General features: G+C 38.2%; 1 protein-coding gene across 1 annotated transcript; it reads right to left on the bottom strand.

The window, feature by feature from the left end:
* Positions 1 to 5,506: 5,506 nt before the first annotated feature.
* NFYB (nuclear transcription factor Y subunit beta) lies at positions 5,507 to 22,070 on the bottom strand. The gene is made up of 8 exons (XM_046646214.1): positions 21,838 to 22,070; positions 20,004 to 20,090; positions 13,872 to 13,965; positions 12,081 to 12,211; positions 9,862 to 10,059; positions 8,498 to 8,579; positions 7,605 to 7,684; positions 5,507 to 7,218 (listed from the first exon to the last, which is right to left on the bottom strand). Exons 2-8 carry the CDS (start codon positions 20,007 to 20,009, stop codon positions 7,186 to 7,188), a joined length of 624 nt encoding a protein of 207 aa, XP_046502170.1. The 5' UTR covers positions 20,010 to 20,090; positions 21,838 to 22,070; the 3' UTR covers positions 5,507 to 7,185.
* Between the last annotated feature and the right edge of the window lie 6 nt (positions 22,071 to 22,076).

Raw genomic sequence — 22,076 nt, 5'->3', positions numbered from 1 at the left:
ACAAAACACTGGGCCACCTGCAGTGGAGCGTGCGAACTTAACCACTGGGCCACGGGGCTGGCCCCATTGTTTTCTCTTTTAATGTTAATGTATTAAATTATGGTAGTTGACTTTTAATATTGAACCAACCTTTAATTCCTAAGATAAATCCAACTTGGTGATAGTGAGTGTGTGTGTGTGTTTTAATATATTGCTGGACTCAATTTGCAAATATTGTTTAGGATTTTTGCTCCTATGTTCATGAATGAAATCAGCCTATAATACTCCTTTCATGTCCTGTCATTGTCTGCTTTGGGTTTCAAGCTTATACTAGCCCCATGAAATGAGTTTTTCAATTTTCTGGAAGAGTTTGAGATTGGAACTTGTCTTTAAAGCCCTCTGGTCATTAAGAAGATTTTTAACTATTTTTTCATGTCTTTAAAGGTTATAGGATCATTAGGATTTTATATTATTCTTGAGTCACTTTTGTTTAATAAATTTTTCTAGGGATTTCTTCATTTCATCTTAGTTTAAAATTTTTTTGTATCAAGTTATCCATATTATCTTTGTATCTTTTTCGTTTCCACATATCTGTACTTAAAACCTCTTCTCATTCCTGTTAGTTTTTGCCTTTTAAATTTTTTTCTTGATTAATCCTTCCAAAGTTTTGACTATTTAACCCATTAGTTATTTTAAAAGTGTATTTCCAAATGCCAGGGGTGTGTTATAGTTGTCTTAATCTTTATTTCTGATATCGTTCTGCCAGAGAATATGAGCCTGTAAGGTTTCAGTTTTCTGAAATTTGAGACTAGCTTTATGATTTATCATGTGATCAGTTTTTATACATGCTCCATTTATACTTGAAAAAAGTGTGTATTCCCCAATTGTTGAGTATAGTGTCCTTTAGATCAGATTTGTTAGTTGTGCTGTGCAGAGCTTCTCTTTACTGATTTACCTTGTACTTGATTTCTTATTTCCTGAGGAGTCTCAAGATCTCATTATGATAAGTTCTTCAATTTCTCTTGAAGTTGTATTTGCTTTCTTTTTCTTTTGGCTTTATTATTAGATGCATACTAATTTAGAATCGCTTTAATCTTCCTTGGCGAATTGAACCTTTTATAATTATGTAGTGGCTCTCTCTCTGAATGCTTGTTGCTTTCATTTTGTTGCTGTTGTTACTCCAGCAATATTTTGGTCAGTCTTTATCTGAATATCTTAGATCTTTCTTTGGCGTTAGATATTTTGAGTTTGCAGAAGACACACTTAAAAGATAAGGCCAAAGAAAATCTCTTTTTAACTGAATGGTTTAGTACATTTATATTTATTGTGATTACAAATATAAGTTGGATTTATTTCTAGGTCCTCATCATAAACTGTCTTGTTTTTTTGTCCACTCCCTTCTTCCCTTATCTTTCATTTTCTTACTCTCTTTCCCGTCCTTTATTTTTGGGTTTTTATTTTCAATTATTACATTTTTCTCTCAAGAGTTCTATTTGGTTTTAAATCTGTTTGTTCTCTATGTAATCTTTTACTCTTTATTCATATCTTCCATGCTTCTATTCCTTTGCACATCATTAGCTTTTCCTGTGTTGATACCAAGAGTCTTTGTGGATGCTTCTACTGACTATTGTATAAATTGTGTTGTTTTTCACTCATGGTGCCATTTTCCCTTATTTTGTGATATTTTAAACTTATTTTCCTTGGAAAACAGGAATTATTTGAAGTATAACCAGAAATTGAGATCCTTGAGAGAATTTTCTCTGCCAGACACCCAGGGGCTACCAACCTGAGACCAGTTTAAATGATCAGCTTGAAGCTTCTGATTTCAGATCACAGACTTTGACAGCTGGCCTGTGATTATGAATTTGATGGTGGTGGTGATTTATTCCCCTCCACCCAGCACCCAAAGTGAGACAGGCAAGGTTCCTTGCTGCCCACCTCTCTGCGGCAGCCTTCCGAGACTCCAGTCTGGGTGAGCCTTAGGCTCTGGCCAGTCCCTCCTCTACTGTGGCTCAACAGAACCCTCAAAGCAGCAGCAGCCTTTGGTGCCAGCTTACCGCATAGGTTTCCTATTTGCACCACATATTTGGAGTTCTGCACATGACTTACTTTCATGTCAACTCAATGATACATTTTAAAAGATATATTATTTAATATTACTTTACATTGTTTCTTGTATTTTATTTATTCAGCATTTGGTTTTGTAAACCAGGAGTTATTGAGGGTATCTAGACTGCCTTACTCTTTGAAATGAAGTCTAAATTAAAATGTTTTACTTTTGCCCTTGATGTGAGTAGGAAACATGGTGATTTGTAGTCTATTCAGAATTCTAGGATGCCTGGTTCTCTCATTTGCATTGTCCTGCAAGAAAGCACTTTTATGGTATGGGGACTGCTACTTGCAAGGTTAGAAAGGTACAGAAGGAAGCCATTTTTAAAAGTTATAGTCTTCCTCCAGGGTCAGGAATGGCTGTTAGCCCAAATAGTACTCCTTTGTGTTCTTTGATTAGTGATTGCTTTGGTCTGAAAAAAGGATTTGGACTTGGTTTCTTATAAACCTAACATTGGGGACTATATGTGCATGAAAGAGCCTTTGGGGATTCTTCTTCTGGCTGAGAAGCACCGTCTGTTAGGACTAGTCTTTGCCCCGCAACTTGTTTTCAACCAATTATCCAGTCTTTAAGGTTCAGAAATGTCTTTCATTCAGATATACTCTGAAATTGAGTCCTGGAAAACAGGTGCAAAAGACACAAAACTTAGAGGACATGCTCTTAGGACACTTGAGAAAGACCTAAATTATACCTTAAAGAGGCAAAAGGGTTTATGCTGTAGTGTCAGAACTTTTTCATCTTGTATATTTTTGTGGAAGACGGAGGAATTACCTTTCATCTTGTAATTTCCACCCCTAAAACTAATACATGGCCATTAGTTTTCTACAGAAAGAGCCAGCACATATTTCACTGACTTTACTTGGCATGTGTGCCAGCATTAAACTTGGCAAAGGAGTTTTTGTAATACATTGACTTGCACAGGTATCTACTTATTATGCAGGGCAGCAGGAAATTGTCTTTGGAGTAAGGTCAGGGGAAGCTGTAACTGTAGTGTTCAGCAGGCTTACATCTTCAAAGATATGGTCAGAAGCCAGAGAAATGAATCCATCTCACTGCCATCTGTGACCCATGATTTGAAGGAATTCTGCCTTATGGTTCTAAAATCCTTAAAATTAGGTATAAAAAGAAACATATCTTGAAAGAAATATCTAAGGGCTACAGCAGCAGCCAGCATACAGGCTGTATTAGAAAACTACTCAGTTTTGGGTGGTGCTATTTTCTGTATTTGGTGATTAGTACAAAGTTTTTACAAAAGTTTTAAAGGCTTTCCTGATGAAGTTTAAGCTGAAACCTGAAGGATGAGTGGGACTTAGGCAAAGGGAGAAAAAGAATGTTCTAGGCAGAGAGAAGTCTACGTGTTTAAGGCCATGGCAGAGGGGTGGGAGGAGGCAAAGAACTTGGCACAAGGAGCCGAGAGATCAGGGGAGCTGGAGCCTTTGAAGCAGGAGGAAGCTCATCTTGGTGAGGTGAGCAAAGCAACATTTCCAGCCGTCAAAGAAACCATAATTAAAACGGAGTATTTTTCAGCCAGTATAGTACAGTTCCTTGAAAATCAAAGTTAGTAAGGCTGTTTCTATTTTTTACTCGTGGGCACACTATATGATTAATATGAGTTTAAAGTCAGTATATATAAATTATTACATAAATTAAAATATAAATTGTCTAATCAGGGAGACCAAAAATATGCATTTAAATAGACTAGCTTTTGGTAAAGATCTTAACCAATATCACTAATTTGAGTAACTCAAAAGTATTATCTGGGGCTGGCCCACTGGCATAGTGGTTAAGTTCATGTGCTCTGCTCTGGCGGCCTGGGGTTCACAGGTTTGGATCCCAGGGACAGACCTAGCACTGCTTGTGAAGCCATGCTGTGGCAGTGCCCCACATAAAATAGAGGAAGATTGGCAACAGATGTTAGCTCAGGGCCAGTCTTCCTCACACACAAAAAATTTTTTAAAAAAATTTTTTAAGTATTTTATCACTTGTAAAGCAACAAATATTGTTTTGGACTGTTGATAAAATAACTTTCCCTAAAAATATTTTTAAAAATAATTTTGCACTCCAAGATTTCATTCTTGGCAAACAGTAGAAACTTTTTTTCATTTTTCATGCCCAATTTTTATTGCTGTAGAAATCCTCTTAGTTGGGCCCCCATAACTATGCTCAATAGCGTTATTAAACGGAACTGGTACTCTTTTAACCCAATAAGGCAATCCAGAGAACACACAATAAGGCATGGTTTTTGGTTTTTTTTTTTGAGGAAGATTAGCCCTGAGCTAACATCTGCTCCCAATCCTCCTCTTTTTGCTGAGGAAGACTGGCCCTGAGCTAACATCTGTGCCCATCTTCCTCTACTTTATATGTGGGACGCCTACCATAGCACGGCTTGACAAGCGGTGCCATGTCTGCACCCAGGATCCAAACCAGCAAACCCTGGGCCACCAAAGCGGAATGTGCACACTTAACCACTGCACCACTGGGCTGGCCCCAAGGCATGTTTCTAAAGAAAGGAAAACACTGCCTAGCTATGACACTGTAGGAGGAAAAGAAATACAAATAGCTTAAAACATATCATCATCATACCCAAGTATGTGACATTAGGAAGACAGCATTAAAAAAAACTTCTCTCAGGACTAAAGCATCTCCATTATAATGAAATAGTGAGGGGACAGACAGAAACTACTAAATTCCCTTCTTCTATCCATGACTCAGTCACTGAAGCCCATTTCCCTCTTAGATACGCATTAAAGCAACATGTACAAAACTATACATATTTTAAAAACACTTTCAGGTTAATGGAGGAGCTTATATATACTCAAGAAGTTCCAGGGGGAGGAAAACCTGACATTCAATTAAATGCAACACAGGCCAAATAAAAAGCCAGCACTACCTCTCACCTGTATCAAAGCTCAGGTCCCTGACCCAGGAAGAAGGCCAGTGTTCTTTCAGAGTGTGATGGCCATAGAGCCTCAAGTCCACCTGATTTTATACCTCCTCTCAAAGTTTCGGTCAGTACTACAACAAATTATTAAATTTAGAAATTTGTTTTGGTATATAGTGATATAAATTTTAAAGTTGTCTAATTCCTTTTTTATCTGATTCTTAAACATAACCCAATCTGTAATTTTAGAGAAAGAATCTGAACCAAAGACTAAGTGCTTTTATCAGTTATATAGTGACATACTGCCTGGATCAAACGGAAGATATTTAAAAACATACAAGTATCAAAAGCCCTAAAATTTTGCCTAAATTTTAACCCAACAACTCTACTTCTAATAATTTTAAGAAAACAGCCATGGATGTACACAAACAAGGTTAAAGTGTTGTTTATAACTGTGAAAAGACGGATATAATTAAAATGTCCATGAGGGGATTAAATAAATTAGGGTTTGGCCATACAACAAAATAATAAACAAGTAAAAATAGAAGACTATGTAATGACCTGGCAAAGAGGTTCACAATATATTGTTAAGTGAAAAAAGCAGTTTACAAAACAGTATGCAAGTATGAGCCCATTTTTATAAAAATATACATATTAGCAAAGTAAAAGGACAAATGGCATTTACCAAAATATTAACATTGATTATTTCAACAAAATAGGTTGATGTTGATTTTGCTTAACCACTCCCCCACTTTTTATTTTTTGGCCTATTTGAATTCTTTGTAATAAAGATTACTTTTTAAATGAGAGGGTGGTGAGGGAGTTATTAACCTCAGATTAGCCCAAATATGCCGCCAAAGGCTTCTTCTGGCAAAGTAAATATTTCTGTTCAGCTATATCTGGGAAACTGCTTCTACCTTATAAAGATGAGTGTCCTTCCAAGATGACGTTCTCTCAAACTCCCTTTTGGCAAACAATACAATAGCAATTGTTGATACCAAACAAACAACAAAACACTCAAGTTAATTATCATCACCAAAAAGAACAGATGAGAAAATACAAATCCTCACTTTAAAAAAGGAACCACCCAAGTACATGCTACTAAATTATACAAAGTTACATAGTATCTAAGTTTAGTTTATTGCAAAGATCAAGACAGCACACTGGAAGTTGGTGACTTCTGTTTCACACCATTCATAGCACTCACTCTATTTTCCATAGTATTCACTCACTCATGCAAAAAAAGGTCGGAATACACAAAATGTCTGACGTTTCTTGGTTCCCAGAGTAATAGGAAACTTGACATTTCAATTAAAAAGGTAAAATGAGGACATTTACCATCAGACTATAAAATTCCTCTCCTGGAAGAGGATACTATAGTTTTTGAAGATATGCTTTGGAAAAATCATATACAAAATGAAAGGGGCACCATTTCAAGAGCACTAGAACTACATTCAACTTAAATGGATTCCAACACTCATAATTATGTAACTCATGAACAACTCTAGTCTTAACAAAAGCTCCAATAAACTAAAACTATCTTAACAGGCATAATGAACAGTGTAAACTGTTAATGGGCACCAAGTTTAATAGGGCAGACAATATTTGCTTCTGCATTCACACTTAATTCTTCAATTACATTTTTTAAAAAATGGTGCTGCTTAAGCTACGAATGTTTTACAAAAAAATTAGTTTTAATAAATATGGCAAATGCTAAAAATCTAGCTATGTTATCATGCAAGATATTATATAACCAAGACAAACTCAAATTTATAATAAAGGCAACTTGCATTCAAAATGAACTCTACCCTTATATTTTATTAAAAGGGCAAACATCATGAATTAACCCAGCTGCTTACTTGAATTACAAAAGTAACATGATTCAATATGAAAATAAGAAACTGTCTACAAATCTCTGACAGTAATAAATTGCAATATACAATGCATACAGGAGTCATACAGAGCAACAAACTCTTGTACAAAACAAAAATATTTTAATACCTTTAAAATCCAAATTTTTCTTTAAAATCATTCATGAAAAAGATTCTCAAGTCAGAATTAACACCTCAATTAGTCAAGCATCAGGAAGCTACATTACAGCTATTTAACATACAAAGAGACATCCTTTCACCAGTCATTTCCTTCTAAATGTCTCTGTTCCAGAATCATAGACTCTTTCGCTTCTCTACACTCCCCATTCGATCATTTCTTCAGATCATGAAAACTGAATTTGTTGAACACCAGAAATCTAAGATGAGAAAATTTAAATTGAGAAGAGTTAAAGAAAAATTAGTTTAAAAATAACATATGCGTACTATAAACATTCAATGAATAAAAACAATAAATGAACAATAAGTCTACTTCCCACCCCAATCTCCATTCTCTCTACCCAAGGAAGTTACTTTATTAATTTCTTGTGTATCTTTCTAGAAATCTACGAAATATGAACGTGTGTATAAATATATTTTTAACCATTAAGAGAATTCTACACACAGTTATATATTGTGAGAAAATAATTTTTAACAATCTTCAATCTGTCAGGTTCTTACTGTGTTGAAATTAACCACCTATGATAAAAATCAATGGATATAATCATTTTTTAAAATAATTTAAGATACAAAGAAGGTACTGTACCTGTTGATATGATGTTGTGTAAACCATAACATTTTGTTGTTGACCATCTGCAGTTATTAAGCCAGCTGGTAACTGGTTAGCTAAAAGACAAACGAAAGTTAAAGCGGGAAAAGAACTGCACCTACTTTCTTGGCCTGGACTTTAAAGGGGTGCCATGAATGTCTCACTACAATTCTGCCACTTATCATGTAATCTTGGGCAAAATCCAAAACCCCCCCATTTTCCATTTTAAAAAAAGCTTCCTAAAAAGCACATTTCTTCTGTTGTGTTTTTCAGTTTTCTCAATCTTCATTTCCCTGGAGTGTACTTTAGCTAATTACCCATGTACACAAATCTGCAGAAAGACTGGATGGAGATTCTGACCCATGGGTAGACCTGCGCCGTAAGGCCTGGCTGGCAGCAACACTTACATAACTAAGCAGCATATATTTTACATAGGACAACTATAAAACACACATGTAAATTTTATATGAGAAATACAATCACCATAGACCTTTTATTTTACTGATATGACATGATAACTCAATTTTTCAAAAAGAAACCTTCAGTTTAAATTTATTTAAATCACAAGACTTTATATTACAAACTACAATTCTCAATATTCCTACCTCATGTGAATCTTAAACCAAAACCCAGGGGCTATGGAAATCAGTCAGAACTACTGGTGAGAGATTATAATGTCTGCAGAATTAAAATTTCTACACTTATCCCTCATTGACTTCAAGTATGAGGGCATGACCTCGTGAGAACTATTCAAAATGCTGCTATGTCAAAATACTTAGTGCTGATATTCCAAGAGTACCACTACAGACATTTAGTATTAGTCACTCTAACAATCTACGTGACTCGTAAGAAGAACTCCAGGTGCACAGGTGCGTCATAGCCCCGCTTACTAAAGGCCTCCTCCGCCAGCTCTTCACTTAGTCCGTCCGTGGCTGTGACTGCCCCGCCAATTCCCTTCTCTCCCTTCATAGCCTGCGGAAGAAAAACAGAAAAGGTAACCTCTGGCATTCAAAAGAAACTGTTTTCTAAATGAGAAGGCGCACTTATTTCCTAAAATTAAGAGCTTCTATTATTATAAACACTACACAGCATATTTATTAACACTTCTGGTTAATGACATATGAAGAGGCCTTTCAAAATGCTAACATTTATATAAGCAGCAGTCATCACAAGACAGTTTTAGTAATGACCTAGAAAATCTAAAATATTTATGGGTAAAAATAAAAAATTATTCTAATTTCACACTACGTCAAAAGGAAAACAGAACTCACAGATGAAGCAGTCCGTAAAGTACTATAAATATTCAGCTTATAAATTTACTACAGATTATCAAGTTATTTAATTATATATACAGCTCTTAGCCAACTGGGCAGTACTGTAGAAAAGTTGAGAGTTTAAAATTCCTAAATCAAAATTGCAGTTTGGACCAAAGGCCTCTATGTTCCATCCAATCTAAGGTTCTGTGATGCTGAAGATTTGGAAAAGTACCGTGCAGAATTTACACACTGTCTTCCTACTTTAATCATTCCATGCAGGTATCACTAATTTAATGGTATTCTAACACTAAAGATACTAAGAAAATATTTTGAAAGCAATCTGAATCTGACAGTCAGGTTGGAGTGTGGAAATAAATACGCTGATCTTAACTCATTTTCACAAAATTCACACCACAGGCAAAGATAAACCAAAGAAGAAATGCAGAAGAATTCAATCAGTAATAAGAAAGGGGTATAGTTAGAATTCCCTCTTTTTTATCCAAAAGGCCCCAAGTTTTGAGATGCTGCCTCTTTTAAATTAGTAACAATCACAGCATGCATTAACATTACTGCATGCTCAGTATATGCCAAGCATATATGCAGTTCAGAGATTATTGCACGTAGTCCTCTTGATAGTTCTATGAGGTAGGTACTATTATTAGCCTCAATTTACAGACCAGGAATCCAAGTACTTAAATAATCTGCCCAGCGTCACAGAGTTCACATGTGGTGGAGCTGGAATTCAGCCGCGAGGTGGTCTGAATCCAGAGTCCACACTCTTAATCATTATCTAACTATGCCGTCATTAGTAATAAAAGAAAAAAAAAAAAAGAAAAGGCTTACTATTCAAGTACAGTAATAAACTGATTACACACTACTTCTGAGAAATGTTATGTGATTTGCTATAAAATGAATTTTTAAACAAATAATACATTTAAAATGTTACTGAATAGTGTACCTTATTTTCTTAAAAGCATAATGGAAGACATTTTACTTACCTCTCTGAATTTCTGAAGGTATAACTTTAGAGGTTCTACGTAACTGTCAAAGCCTAAGGTAGACATGGCAAAGAGAATATCTTCTCCATTGATTGTCTTCCGTTTCTCTTGATGGCATCTTTCACTTGCTTCAGATGTTATAAAGCTGATGAACTCACTCACACATTCTTGAACGCATTCTTTGGCATCTTTTGCAATCTGAAGAAAGAATTATAGGTAAATTTGCAGGGAATATAATCATCACCTTCCTAACAACCTGCAGAAGTAAAAGGCTGTTCACAAGAATACAGATTTCAGTTTTCAGTTTATGACTGTTAACCTTTAATGTTTGAAATATATACCGATAACATTAACACAATTTGTGCTAACAAAATTCTAACCCTCAGAGTTAGAATAAAAACTTGAGGGGCTGGCCCAGTGGCGCAGCAGTTAAGTGCGCACGTTCTGCTTCTCGGTGGCCCAGGGTTCACTGGTTCGGATCCCGGCTGTGGACAGGGCACCGCTTGGCAAGCATGCTGTGGCAGGCATCCTACATATAAAGTAGAGGAAGATGGGCATGGATTTAGCTCAGGGCCAGTCTTCCTCAACAAAAAGAGGAGGATTGGCAGCAGTTAGCTCAGGGCTAATCTTCCTCAAAAATAAATTAATTAATTAAATTTAATAAAAAACTTGAGTCAAGTTAGAGAAGCCTTGACAACTATTCACAGAAAACAGACAGAATTGGTATAAAAGCAACCACTGGATGTCCCTACCATCTCATAAAGGTGAAAACTCTTACTAAGCAAGTGCCCCAAGAAAATCATGCATGTAGTGTACTGCGAGCTGCAGATTGAGTGAGCTACCACTTCACTGCCCTAGCGCTTCCATGAATAAGGACACCAGAAAGCTTTTTTAGACAACACCGAGTTCACGTAAGGCTTTTGAGGGAGTAAAATAATGACATCTGATGACGTTTTTACTACTGGACATAAAAAGTGTCAGGGACAGGCTTTGAGTTTATTAAAAAGCCTACCTAAAGAAGCACACACCTGCCACCTCATTATAACACAATTCTTCTCTTAAGGGTCTAGGGTTTCAAAGTGAGGCTCTAACAGATTAAATCATGCAATTCCAAAGCCAGCTCTCAAAATCCTTCCTGAAACATACTGCCTTTCACCTCCCTGCCTATTTTACAGCCTGGAGAAAAGGAAACAAGAGTTCACGTAATAAATGCAGTCAAGCAAGATAATATAGCGCGAGCTTGATACTGAACTTTAGATTTTCTAGTAGCTATGTTAAAAAAGAAAAAAGAAACAGGTGAAATTAATTTTAATAATATAGTTTATCCAAAATGTCATTTAAACACAGAATCAATTTAAAGACTGAGATATTTTCTTTTCTCATACTAAGTCTTCAAAATCTGGTTTATGTTTTACATTTACAGCACATCTCAATTCAGACTCGCCACATTTCAAGTGTTCAGTCACCACCTGTGGCTGCGGCTGCGGCAGTGGACAGCGCAGGCCTAACCTATTTCAGCAATAATCGGCAGTTGTGCTTTTTTCCCCTTAAAACATAAGGAGGACCTCTCAAATCGGAACTTCTAGGCTTGGTGATGTATTTAATAATATATTTATTTATAAGCTTTATTACTTTCACAAGTACTTTATAAGCTACAATAAAATGACAGAAAAGTTTATTATGTGATATAAAATTTAAAGCGTGAATTTTATTTTAGACCAAGTGATGAGCTGAGTGACAATGAGTTTTTAAAAGGTGTTCTAACAAGACAAAACGATCTTGTAAAAAAATACCAGTTGAATTTAAATGTACATTAATATCTATAATTATATAAAAAGCTGTTTCCAAATATAAGGATTTTTTAAAATCCTTACAACATCCATCAGTACAATATGACCCAGTTTTGCTGCAACATTATAGAAATTACATCATCATAAGCACAAACCTGATAGTTCTGACAATACACCTATTTTCAAATGCATCTATTTTATCTGCTTCCAATAAGTGGAGGAGTGGGGAGCATTTGGGGACATGACAGAACAAAGAAATGGAACACTGTTCAGTAACTAAGTATGTAGAATTGAAGGAAATATTTGATTTGCTGAAAGGCTGAATGACTGAAATAGCTAACTATTCATGAACTATGTATTCATGTAGTTTTACAATCCCCCCACCCCTCGCCCCACAAAAAACCGAGTTAAATTTCTCCTCTGCGTTACCTTTCCTGTTTGAGGTATGGCATTTTTCATTATCCTTGCCACATTTGCAATCGGAAGATATATGTCTTGTTCTCTGAAACTTTCTTTTGAACCATTTGTGTCTTCATGATCATTCATACTGTCCTCAGTATCTAAAGAAATAAAAAATAAGTTAGGTTTAAAGTTTCTCATAATTTTTACTTCAAGATAGACAAGGCTATCTCAAATGATCTAGAAGAGCCGTTCTGGTTCATTCCCCACTCCTTTTTAGGGATTAGGATAGCAGTTCTTTTCACAAGTTCCTCAGGGCCAGAACTAAGCCTACTCATTTAACAATTTCAAACCCACTGCCTAGGGAAGACTTTTAGCCTCAACTCTGCCTACTAAAATCCTACCTACTCACTCTCCAAAATGCTCAGAACATCTCCACAGCATCTGCACACGTGATCTCTCCTTTCACAAAGGTTCAGAAGTGCCTCTTTGAGTCTCTCCTCTGGCACACTTTATATTTCTTTTTATTTCTCATTACCTCTACTAGATTTTTGCTACCCGAGGCCAGGGATCAGATTTGTGTCCTTCCTAGGACTTGGCAGATCACCTTCCAAAGAAGAGGTGCTCATGAATATATGCTGCATGACTTAGCTATGAAACCTACAGACCGTCACCTATGGCTCTTTGAATACTGCTATATTAAGAGGTTATGTTTATCCAGAGCCAAGTTTATATAGAAAGGACAAACTGGACCTGAATATTACTGACCCAGTTGGATTATTACCAATGTAGTAATATTTTTGAACAAAGCTATAATAGTGATTCAATATTCTTACAAAAAGTGAGTTTTCAAATTATACTGATGTAGATAAAACTGAAGCTTTCACATAACCAATAATATCCTTTTAGGACTAAATGCAGTATCCTGTAAGTAAACTTTCCACTCTTTATATATATGAAATAAGAAAGGAACTTAAGCTGATTCAATTTACATTTTTATGTGTTTAAAATGATGTTATCAGGGGCTGGCCCAGCGGTGTAGTGGTTAACTTCACCCACTCCACTTCCATGGCGGGCGTAGACCAATACACTGCTCATCAAGCCATGCAGAGGTGGCATCCCAAATACAAAACAGAAGAAGACTGGCACAGATGTTAGCTCAGTGACAATCTTCCTCAAGCAAAAAGAGGAAGACTGGCAAGAGATGTTAGCTCAGGGCAATCTTCACAAAAAAACCACAAAACCCCAAAAAAGATGTTATCAAAATTAACTTGTTTATCTATTGTAGGATGAAATAACTAATTGCCCCCTTCCAATTGTCTTCTACAAAAATACATCTTGATGTTTTTTAATCTTACAAATCAGAATGCCAGAAAAGTAAATTATTTCTGATAGGCCAACGTAATACTGCTATTCTAATACCTGACATAGTTCAAACTTAATATTGAATGAAAAACAAAAATAAATCTTTCATAGGTACTAGAAATATAATAGCTAGCAACTCACCCTCTAAAGAACTATTTTATTTACTGTATCAATTGAACAAGAATTTGCCATATTTAGTACTCAAAAAGGAAATCAACAACAAATTTGTAAAGAAACTGTACCAGTTTTAAATAGGCAAACTTCTATAGAATTCTTTTCTAGAACTGATCATTCTTTTGAAAACTATTTCTACTACAAACAGCATGGTACAGCTTTAGACCGTCACTGAACTGTGACACAAGACGGCCCATTTTCCTGTAAAGACAAAACCAACCTATAATATCACATTACTAAAATTTCCACTTGTGAATTGGTTTCTAATTGTGGCTCTCTTACCATCATGAGGCTGTATAACGTAATGACTTCCTCCGATGTAGTCTGCAGAAATTCCTAGTTGAGAAGCATCTGTCGTAGAACTGTCACCATCCATCTATGAGGAAAAACAGGTTTTTAATACTCTTCAATAAAACCTGTCTAAAAACATAACACATTCCATGCTCATAAACTGTCACAGGGTGGGTCAATCACATTTTTCATAGTGTTAAGCTTACTAAAAGAAAACATTTCTGTTTCTTGATTCAGAAACTTTTTGATAATTGGCCAACTATTCAGGAGTCCCCTATCCATCCCCTGCAGGATGGATATCCTTATCTTATGATAAGCATAAGACCAACAGGGAAACAAAACAGGGAAATGAATCTAAAACATACACCTCTTTGTTTCCAACTGCATAACCCTCAGCTATACCATAGGCAACGCTGACTTACAGCCTACTTTACCCCTAGAATGACAAGCAGTCGCCAAGAAAGCATCTCTATTCACCACTTCAGCTCTCCTGCGGAAGCCTGATAGCCCTGGGCAAACCCTGCTGCTCTGGCTGCACACCTTCTTTGTGGTCTCACAGAAGTTCCACAACAGACAATGTCTTGGTCCAAACTGTTGTTTGGTATAAGAAGCATATGGATTCCTTGTGCAATTCTGTATCCATGCAACCCAAAAATGCACACACATTTTGAACCAACCCATCTTCTCTAATTCTAGTCAAAGGTTAGTTTTCTTTCTCCACTTCCCCTCAAATGTCTGATTCTTTAAAGAAAAAAGAAAAGTAGGGGTCAGGAGATTAGAGATCTGCATATAAAGACAGGAAAAGTATAACCACAGACAAGAGTGAGATTAAAGGGACTATTTGAAAAGAAGCCTGCTTAATTCATTTTGCTCAGAGCTAAAAGAATTCTAAGAGGGAAAAATCGGGAAAAAACTGAACCATAAGCCCTCAACTGGCTCCATTCCATTTCACCAACATGGCAAATCCTGGAAGTCTTTCTGCTTTACAAATAATGCTATTCAAAACAGTAAGCTGACTGTGGTATCTAATTTAATTGTAGACACAGATACATTTCCAAAATGTATACAGCTGTTTTAAGGGGGCAGAGAATAGAATTCATCTACCTTTAATAATTTGTGAAAGTACAGAGTACCTATTTATTGATCTTTTTGGTGGCAAACAACAGTCAGCGCTGATTCTGACTCTCCTACTGAAAACAAGCATCCCTACTAACTAAATGTATTTCTCTATAAAATGGAAATAACCATATGGCCTTCCCCACCCTAAATGGCTATAATATAAAGGAATGTGAAACATTACCCAAATACAAAATGCTATTTTGATCCTAAAATGCTAACAAGATACTAGGAGAGTAGTCTTTAATAGATAATGATGATGGCTTTATTAGCCATGAAAGAAAGCTCAGTTAGGATAGCTGTGAACTGACTAGTTTTTACAATGCCCCAAGGGAGATCAAGGTGCCGGAGACAGGACCAGAGTGGTTGTTTCAGAACCTACAAGTGGAAACAAATCTTGGGGAGAGGGGCAGGGCAGTAACAGAAATTCTTTGCTAAATGCATGGCCACAGGATACCATGAGTCTTTTTAAATTAGCTGATGAGGACACTGTTCAAATAACCAGGATCTGGGAGATTAATTAATTTATAAATCTAACATTAAAAAGTCTTAAAGGCAAAAAGTTTCAATCCCATTATCTTGTCATGCACTGGGATTAGCAGCAAGATTGTCATTGGATTAATAGCATTAGCCTCTAAACCTCAGTCTTCTAAAAAATACTTCTAGAAGTCTGCCAGAGTTGTCAGAATTACAGAGTACAGAAAGCTGCTAGGGCCCGTGTCTGGCATGCAGTGTACTCCGGAGATGTTAGATCTCATCCTCCCTCCTTTGAAGATGAGCCGCACATCAGCGGCTCAGCTGCATGCGTCTCTCGTTCTGCAAATTTTAGCTTTTCCGTCATTCCACCACACCTTCTGTCTTCCTGTCCTCCATCTTTCTACCATGAAAATCCTGCCCGATTCTTTAATCTCAGTGTTCGCCCATCCTCCGGACAACTTTCCGGATTTACCGCACTCAGCAAGCCAAAAATTAGTGTTCCCTTCTGAATCCCCAAGGCACTTAGTACCTTCCGTTCAACAAATTAGCCTCATCTTTGATAATTACAATATGCTAGCCACTCTCCTATGGATATAAGAAATGAGGGGGAAAACTTGCTAGATATATCCCAAAGGTTTTTTCCTAGGTCTAAAACTTCCTATCAAAATTTACAAAATGGGTTATAGATTCTAAGTAAGCTAATCAACAAATATTTACTGAGTAAACACTTAGTACTTATCAGGCCCGTGCTGTGTGCTAGGGATGAAGCAGTCAACACCACAGACAAGGTCTCTGTCCTCATCTTGCAGAGAAGACAAATATTATGTAAACTCGGGGCAGGAGGAAGGCATGGGGAGCGTAGTCTGCTAGTACTTCCAAGTCACAAGTAAAGACTTCTCAGTACAAGAGGAGCACTCAGTAAATGTTACACATAGCTATTAAATAATTAGAAATAATTAACTAATTGTTAGTACCAAGTACTAAGGAAACAAAGATGTTTTGTTATATGCTTTGGGAGTTCATTCCAAAGGGACCTCACTAGTCTGAGGAGTCACGGAAGGCTGTCTTAGGAAATAACATTTCAACTGAGACTGAAAGATGAATTGGAATCAGTTAGGCAAAGAAAGACAGGAAAAGTGTTCCAGGCAAAGGAAATAGGGAACTCTCGTAGTGGTGGAGTGCAAGGAGCTAATCGAAGAAGAGTTTTAGCAGAAGAGTGCCAGTCAGATTTCTTTTTTAAAAGATCACTCTGGCTACACTGCAGTGTAGAAAATGACCTGGAGGGAAGCCTCGAGGGGGCAGAGACCAAGAAGGACCACATGCTGCAGTAAGGGCACGAAGGCAGGCCAGCTGATGATCCTTGCCAGCATGCGGTCCAGGAGCAAGAGGGGCAGAGACTCAAGAGTGTGTGAGGAGGCAGAATCAACAGACTTGGGAACCGACTGAACGAGAGATGGAGGAAGGACCAAGGATAATGCTGGGATTCCTACCCCCGGGGAGACAGATGGTTGTCACTGCAGAGAAAGGGAAAGGAAGGGACAGCAGGGTCGCGCAATGCTGAGAGCCTAGCTGAAGCTGGTGCCCATGAATGTGCACTATGTCCAGTTGGGACACTTACAGGCTGGTGTAAGAGCACAGAAGCTCAAGTGCTGGATTCCATCCAGACAACAAAGAGAAGAGCAACAGGACAACAAGGGAGTGGGTGAAATGAAGAATCAGACATCAAAGGGAACTCATCAATATGGCCAAAGAGGAGTTAAATCCCATTAAATTCATTTTACTGACTAACTATTTAGCTGAACTGATGACACTGATCTCTAAACTACTGTGTGAGATAAATGGTCAGCTGGTTAAGCTAATAAATCTTTATTCTACAATTTTTTCATGTAGCAGTATTTAAACTATACTAATAATTTGTTGCACAAATGCAGTACAGAGTGCCTTCTTTAATATGTTTAACATTTACCGAACACTTTCTAAATATCTCACACAAGCTCACGCCCCTGTGAAGCAGGTGAGAAAGCTGAGGTTGCATGAGGCTGATGACTTGCCAAACGGGACAAAGTAAATGGGACTGAAATCCAGAGTCCCAGATGCCAAGCACTTTACACTACTTGTTCTTGAGTTTTTCCTTTGGTCTTAGGCCTAAATCTTTTATTTGCCCCCTCTCAATGCTAAGTCTACTGACTGCAGATTGAAAACATTTGAAGGTTTCTTCAAATGTTGGCTTCTCCAACAAGGACAATATTTGTGAAACAGTAAGAAATCCACCCTGGTTTCGGGGTCGTCTCTCCAGGAGGCAGTGATGGGGCACTGGCTCTGAGGACAGACCACCTGGGTTTAAAGCTGGGCTCCCGCTCACTAGCCCTGTGTCTTTACTCACCATCTTCTTTGTGCTTCAGCTTCCCCATTTTTAACGTGGGGTTGTAATGAGAAGTGGAGTTATTGTATAAGAAAGCACTTAGCAAATAGCATGATACATAACAAGACCTCAACGAATGTAACCTAGTATTGTTAGTATCCCTTCAAATACAGTTCTCACCATTCTTCCAAGCCATCAAAGGTTTTCTCTCTCACATCACCCCTTTTACCTGTTCCCTGGATCTCATTCCTTTTTATCTCTTTGAGAGTAGGAAATAATACAAAGATTCCTCATCTCTAATTTATCTTCAGTCCTCCTTACCAGCGTCCTCACTCTTCCTTAAACATGCTTAGACTCTCTCATTAAACACACAGAAGTGCATTTAGACATATAAAACCTTAATTCTACTCCATACCCTTGTCTGGCTCTCATTGTCACCCTGACAGTCCTTACATAGCTCTTCATTCCTATTTAAACTCCTTGACACATGCTTTTCCACCTGATACTAAACCATTCTTAGAAGTTGCCCGTGATCTTGCCTTCACCCTACTGGACTGTATTTTGTAGTGCTGGGCACTGCTGACCCCACATTTATGCCTGGAATTCTCTTCTCCCTTGAGTTCCAAAGCAATATTCTTTCCTGGTTTATTCTTTTCTCCTCATCTCCTAATTATTATTTTTATCCAAGGTTACTGTTTTCTCTCTCTTCCCTACTCTCTTAACGAACTCACTAAATATCACTTCTATGCTCATGAATCCTAAATCTACAACCATATCCTGCCTGCCACTCAAGCAAGCCACAACTATAACACGTCTGATACCCCATCACTGCAAACTTCAGCTACTGGGAAAGGAGACTCCTCTTCCCCGTCCCCTGCAAGGAGGCAGTGGACGAGAGCTCCTGATCTCCTTTACAACTGTTGCAATTCTATTCGTAATACCCCCTGCCACTCTTCCAGGCTAGCTGTGTCAGTGTCATCTCCTTCAAGCTCTACCTAATCTGTTACCACTTTTAAAATGACTTCTGCATATGCCCTGCCTTTTCTATTTCCACCAGGTTACTACCCAACCCACCTAGGCACGTTTTAAGAATAATCTCACTAAGTAGCCAGCCCGGTGGCGCAGCGGTTAAGTGCGCACGTTCTGCTTCAGCGGCCCAGGGTTTGCGGCTTCGGATCCCGGGTGCGGACATGGCACCACTTGGCAAAACTCATGCTGTGGTAGGCGTCCCACATATAAAGTAGAGGAAGATGGGCACGGATGTTAGCTCAGGGTTGATCTTCCTTAAAAAGAAAGACTAATCTCGCTAAAACGCTGCTTCTCTAGCTCTTGAACCTATGATGGTTCTAAAAGTCTTCAGCATCAAATCCAAACTGAGTTTTCATGGCTTTCCATGAATGGATCCCCTACTTAACCCAACTAAATGTGTTTTCAACTCTATCTTCAGGGCTGATAAAAATCTCGGTGCTACAATGTGCCCTACTTAGGGATCCCCGGGTACAGTTCTTTTATTTTAGGAGTGAGCCCATCATGGCTCAAGGAGGTTGTGACACGCCTGAGGTCACAGATATAGTAGCAGATCCAGGACTAAGTATCCAGACAGGCCGAGTGGTGTCTCTTAGCTAGGTTATCTTGGGAGATCCTCACTTGGACGACGCAGGTCTATTCCCCATCCCCTACACAGAAGTCACTCATCCCTCCCTTGAGGCTTTTGCTTTTGGTGAGCCCTCCTCCCATCCAAACCCCACTCATCCTTCAAGGCCCAGCCGTAGGTCTACAGGCTCCTCCATGACACTCCCACCTGCCCAGGCCCGCCACACCTCTCTCCACGCGTGCTACCCTCAGAAGCAGCACCTTCCGCTCCACAAGGAACTGTCTTCTAATTATTCAATTCAACTGAAGCCCTGCCAGCTTAGCAGCCAGCCTCTTAAGAGCTGGGACAAGCTTTGTACCCTGTCCATTCTACAGCACTTAGGGGCCCACAGGAAACACTTAATACACGCAAGTCACTAAAAGGAAGGAAGCAACAGGAATGAGGAGAGGTACTGTCTGTCCAGACTTAGAAAGCATTCATTCCACAGGAATCTCCAATGTAAAGCAGTTATCATTTGTTTCTGCCTAATTACTGTTCAGACCTAATTAACAACCAAATGGTAAAATATACTCACTGTCATGAAATACTGTCAGACTCGTGTTGTCAGTAGTGTTCAAGAACACCTGTCTAAAAACGTGTCTAATCCTTGCCCAATTTCGACCTAGAAGATAAACAAACATCTATTAGTAGTAAAAACATAACCTACAGGCTTTCTTCCCAGTAAAATTTTTAAAAGCATGTATAATTTTACCTATTATTCACTGGAGTGCATGGATATAAAATGGTGCAAAAACAGGCACCTAATAAATGTTTGTTAAATTGGAAGATATTTTTTGGAGAACTTACAAAAAAGTTAACTCCATGAGAGGGAGGGATTGCTTTTCTAACATAACCTTGAATTTACTCATGTTCATCATAAATATTCATCACAACACACCAATTATATAATATCCAAGAGACCAAAAATTACACGTCTAAACTACTTAAAATATTAACACCCAACACACAAATACTCTACTTATCAACTTAATTTTTGGTGATGGTTTTCCTAATGTTTTAGAGATTTAGGGTTCCAAAGCTCAAAAGGGGAGAATTTATCTCAGAATATAATGGTTTTAAATTAAGTATCTCAGATTTTTCCAGAAAGATGCATGTTGCCCAGAGAACATACAGAGGACACCACCACAATCAATTAAGACATTCATTCATCATTTTAAACACCACCATTTTGGAATAAAATTGCATCTGAATAGCACTTCATTCTTACTGTAAAGCATAAATAGCTGAATAAATTGGTATCAATTACAATGTTACAGTCTTCATTTCTCATTAGCTCTTTTCCTTTTTTCAAGTGAAACAAACTGGGAGGGGGACAAAAATATATCCTTTCAAGGTTAATTTTAAAGGAAGAAAAAATACTGATACACACTCAAGCATGAATTCTAGTAAACAGCAGAAAAAATTGAAGTCACTGAATTCAGTTTTTAAAATGCCATCACTAGGGTCCAGGCAGCAAAGACTGGCTGCCAATGTCTACTCTGCTATAATCTTAAAAACAATTTTTTAAACACTGTCCTCTTTCCAACCCCAAAGCTGCCCAGAAAATTCCTTCTTTGTAGCTAGGAGTGTTATTTTTTTATGGCTGCCTTTGGAAAAAAATCCTCAGAACACTTAAAATATAGGAACTATATATATATTTATGTATTTTGCTGGGGGGGGGTGACACCCCACCACAATTACTCACCCAAATAGTTGTCGGTACATATTTAGATTCAGTATTTTAAAGAAAACACTATCACCTCATATGGTATATATTTTCTTAAAGGCAGGTTATGATATATGTGAAAGCTCAAGGGAATGCATACATCTGTTTAATGTTTGAAGAAATGCAAATCTGTATCCGAGAAAAGCAGCAGACCCCTCCTCCACCCTCCATTCTTTGGCATCAACAACCAGAGTTTTGCATCAATATGATCCTTAAATTAAGCTACAGGAGCAGTGCGGGGAAGACATAATTGCCTTTTAAGGAATTCTGGTTAAACTTTCCACACTCTACAAATAAAACCCCTATTTATTAATGCCACTCATATTGATCCGTTTACCTCATCACTTTATGTTGCTGATCAGTTTCTAGACTAACAGCCCAAACCACCCCAGTGATTCGTGTGGCACGAACCACGGAACTGTCGAGTCCGTGCGGGTTAGGAGGATGCTATTTTTTTTAAAGGTCGCACGCTACCTAACCTTGTTTCAATTATCTTGCTCTAGTACTCTGGGCGAGATTACGACTTGGGGGTGCTCTGTAATTCTTTGTTCTCGGAGACTACTGCTCCCGAGGCCCGGCACATCCTCCCCGCCTCCCACCTAAGACTAAAACCTTAGCCCAGCCCGAAAGGCTGCCTTCCCACCTTCGGGGCAAGTCCAGGGACCGCAAGCCGCCAGATGGCTGCATTCTTTACGTGGAAGCCAGACCGCGGGGACACCGCATCCGTGCCTTCCTCCCGGGGACCTCGCTTCCTCCCCACGAAGGTGCGCGGGCTGCACGGCCCCACGGCCCGCCGCCGACCTGTCAGTCCCGCCCGTGCGGCGCGGACGCCCCCGGCGCGCATCCCCCCGGCTCGCCCGGCCCCGGCCCGGGCCCGCGCAC

This window comes from Equus quagga, chromosome 19 (assembly GCF_021613505.1).
Source record: "Equus quagga isolate Etosha38 chromosome 19, UCLA_HA_Equagga_1.0, whole genome shotgun sequence".
In the NCBI taxonomy this organism is placed as follows: domain Eukaryota; kingdom Metazoa; phylum Chordata; class Mammalia; order Perissodactyla; family Equidae; genus Equus; species Equus quagga.
The sequence above is the reverse complement of the archived record's forward strand: the minus strand, read 5'-3'. Positions and strand labels throughout refer to the sequence as shown.

Coding starts and splice junctions, on each gene's coding strand:
- NFYB (XM_046646214.1), bottom strand. Junction 10,060..12,080: donor CCATACCTCAAACAGGAAAG/GTAACGCAGAGG, acceptor TTCTTTCTTCAG/ATTGCAAAAGATGCCAAAGA. Junction 7,685..8,497: donor GCTGGCGGAGGAGGCCTTTA/GTAAGCGGGGCT, acceptor TTTGTCTTTTAG/CTAACCAGTTACCAGCTGGC.